This window comes from Trachemys scripta, chromosome 1, assembly GCF_013100865.1.
Source record: "Trachemys scripta elegans isolate TJP31775 chromosome 1, CAS_Tse_1.0, whole genome shotgun sequence".
NCBI lineage: Eukaryota > Metazoa > Chordata > Testudines > Emydidae > Trachemys > Trachemys scripta.
In genome coordinates, this window is record NC_048298.1 from 342,908,627 (window position 1) to 342,910,591 (window position 1,965).

Genomic DNA, 1,965 nt, shown 5'->3' on the forward strand with positions numbered 1-1,965 from the left:
TTTCCATTCTGAGATTTCGAGCAACTGGATGAATAGAGAACACCCTACAGTATGGACTCTCTATCCTGGCTCACATTGAATTAAGGAACAATGATGGATAACCAATATCCATCCCGCTGTTTCCTGCTGGTGCCTTTCCTCCACCACAAAGTCTAGGAATTATTGGTGCAGGGAGCACCACAAAATAAGGAATTGAATTTAGTAGGGTCATTGTTCACAGTTATTTTCTCTGAATAATGAAAATGTCATTTTTCAGTGTGCGAAGAGTTATCGATCTGCTTCTACCATGAGAACAGCCTCCATTAGTGCATGCAGTGTTTCATATTAATGTTGTCTCTCCATTCAGGCATTTCAACTGCGACCATCACCCGAGACCCTGGAAACACACAGAAAATCAGGAGAACATACAGTACATGCAGGAGACACTCTTATGCCTCAGTGTAGGACACCTTCTCCACTACACCATGTCAGATTACAATGTAACTAACTTCACCAACCCCTCCACCTTCATCCTACTTGGCATTCCTGGCCTGGAGGCAGCACATATCTGGATCTCCATCCCCTTCTGTGCTATGTACGCCATAGCCGTGTTGGGGAACTTCACCATTCTGTTCATCGTGAAAAGGGAGCCGAGCCTCCATGAGCCCATGTTCTATTTCCTCTGCATGCTGGCCGTCACCGACCTGGTAATGTCCACATCCACTGTACCCAAAATGCTGATCATCTTCTGGTTCAATTCCAGAGAGATCAGTTTCAGTGCCTGTCTCACCCAGATGTACTTTGTTCACTCCTTCACAGCGATGGAGTCTGGAATCCTCGTGGCCATGGCTTTTGATCGCTACATGGCCATCTGCAATCCTCTGAGATATTCCATGACCTTGAAAAACTCTGTTGTGGCCAAGATAGGCCTGGCTGTGGTGCTGCGAAATTGCATATTCACATTACCCTATCCCTTCCTGGCGAGGCGTTGGCCATATTGCAGAACCAACATCATCCCTCACTCCTATTGTGGGCATATAACTGTGGTGAATCTGGCCTGTGCTGACATCCGCATCAGTAGTTATTATGGCCTGTTTGATCTTTTCTCTGTGACTGGAATGGATGTGTTTTTTATCGCCGTGTCCTATACTCTGATCCTCCGGGCCATCTTCCGCCTCCCCACAAAAGATGCCCGGCTCAAAACTTTTGGGACCTGCATCTCTCATCTTTGTGCCATCTCAGCTTTGTACGTCCCAGATTTCTGCACCTCTCTCACATACCGGTTTGGCCACAATGTGCCACTGCACTTCCTTGTTCTCTTTGAGAGTTTGTACCTCGTGGTGCCCCCCGTACTACACCCCATCATTTATGGGGTGAGGACCAAACAGATCCGGGGCAGACTGCTGCAGCTCTTTACTCATAAAAAGACTTAAATGTTTTCTCCTTGTGCTCTGGCTCTCAGATAGAGCTCTGTGAGGAGCTGGCTGGTGCATGGTGCTGGGGCCTCTTCCCTGAATCACTTACTCGACAGACAGACACACATTAAACCCTTTCCTGTTCTTACTGTGCTGTGTCAATGTGATGAACTGGGGATTCAGTCTATGTACACTACACTGGATTGCCACTTTTCTAATTGCTGGTAGCTGGATCCCTGAAATTGCAATCTTGCCCCATCTCTTCTGTCAACCCTCGACCCTGCTGTGTGTCTTCTCCCCAATGCCCTGCCCCTGTCACTTGCTCCTCTCGTCCCCTCCCCTTGTCAGCTGCAACCCAGTCATCGCTAAAACCAATATATTTTCACATCTTGTGGCAATTCACTTAAGGGGCACTGGTTAGTGTTAACATTTTAATGTTTATTCTTACTTCATTCTTACTAACGCTGTGGAGAGAGAGACCCCGTCAGGACTCCTGGGATCTATCTCAGCTCTGGGAGGGGGGTGGGGTGTAGTGTGTTAGAGCAGGAAGCAGATACATCTGGGGTCTAAA

At 47.6% G+C, this 1,965-nt stretch overlaps 1 protein-coding gene across 1 annotated transcript; it reads left to right on the plus strand.

The window, feature by feature from the left end:
- Positions 1-464: 464 nt before the first annotated feature.
- Positions 465-1,412, plus strand: LOC117872942 (olfactory receptor 52E4-like). The gene has a single exon (XM_034761827.1). It carries the CDS (start codon positions 465-467, stop codon positions 1,410-1,412), a length of 948 nt encoding a protein of 315 aa, XP_034617718.1.
- The last annotated feature ends 553 nt before the right edge of the window (positions 1,413-1,965 follow it).

Excerpts from the sequence above, each read along its gene's own strand:
- LOC117872942 (XM_034761827.1), top strand. The coding sequence starts at position 465 with ATGTCAGATTACAATGTAACTAACTTCACCAACCCCTCCACCTTCATC.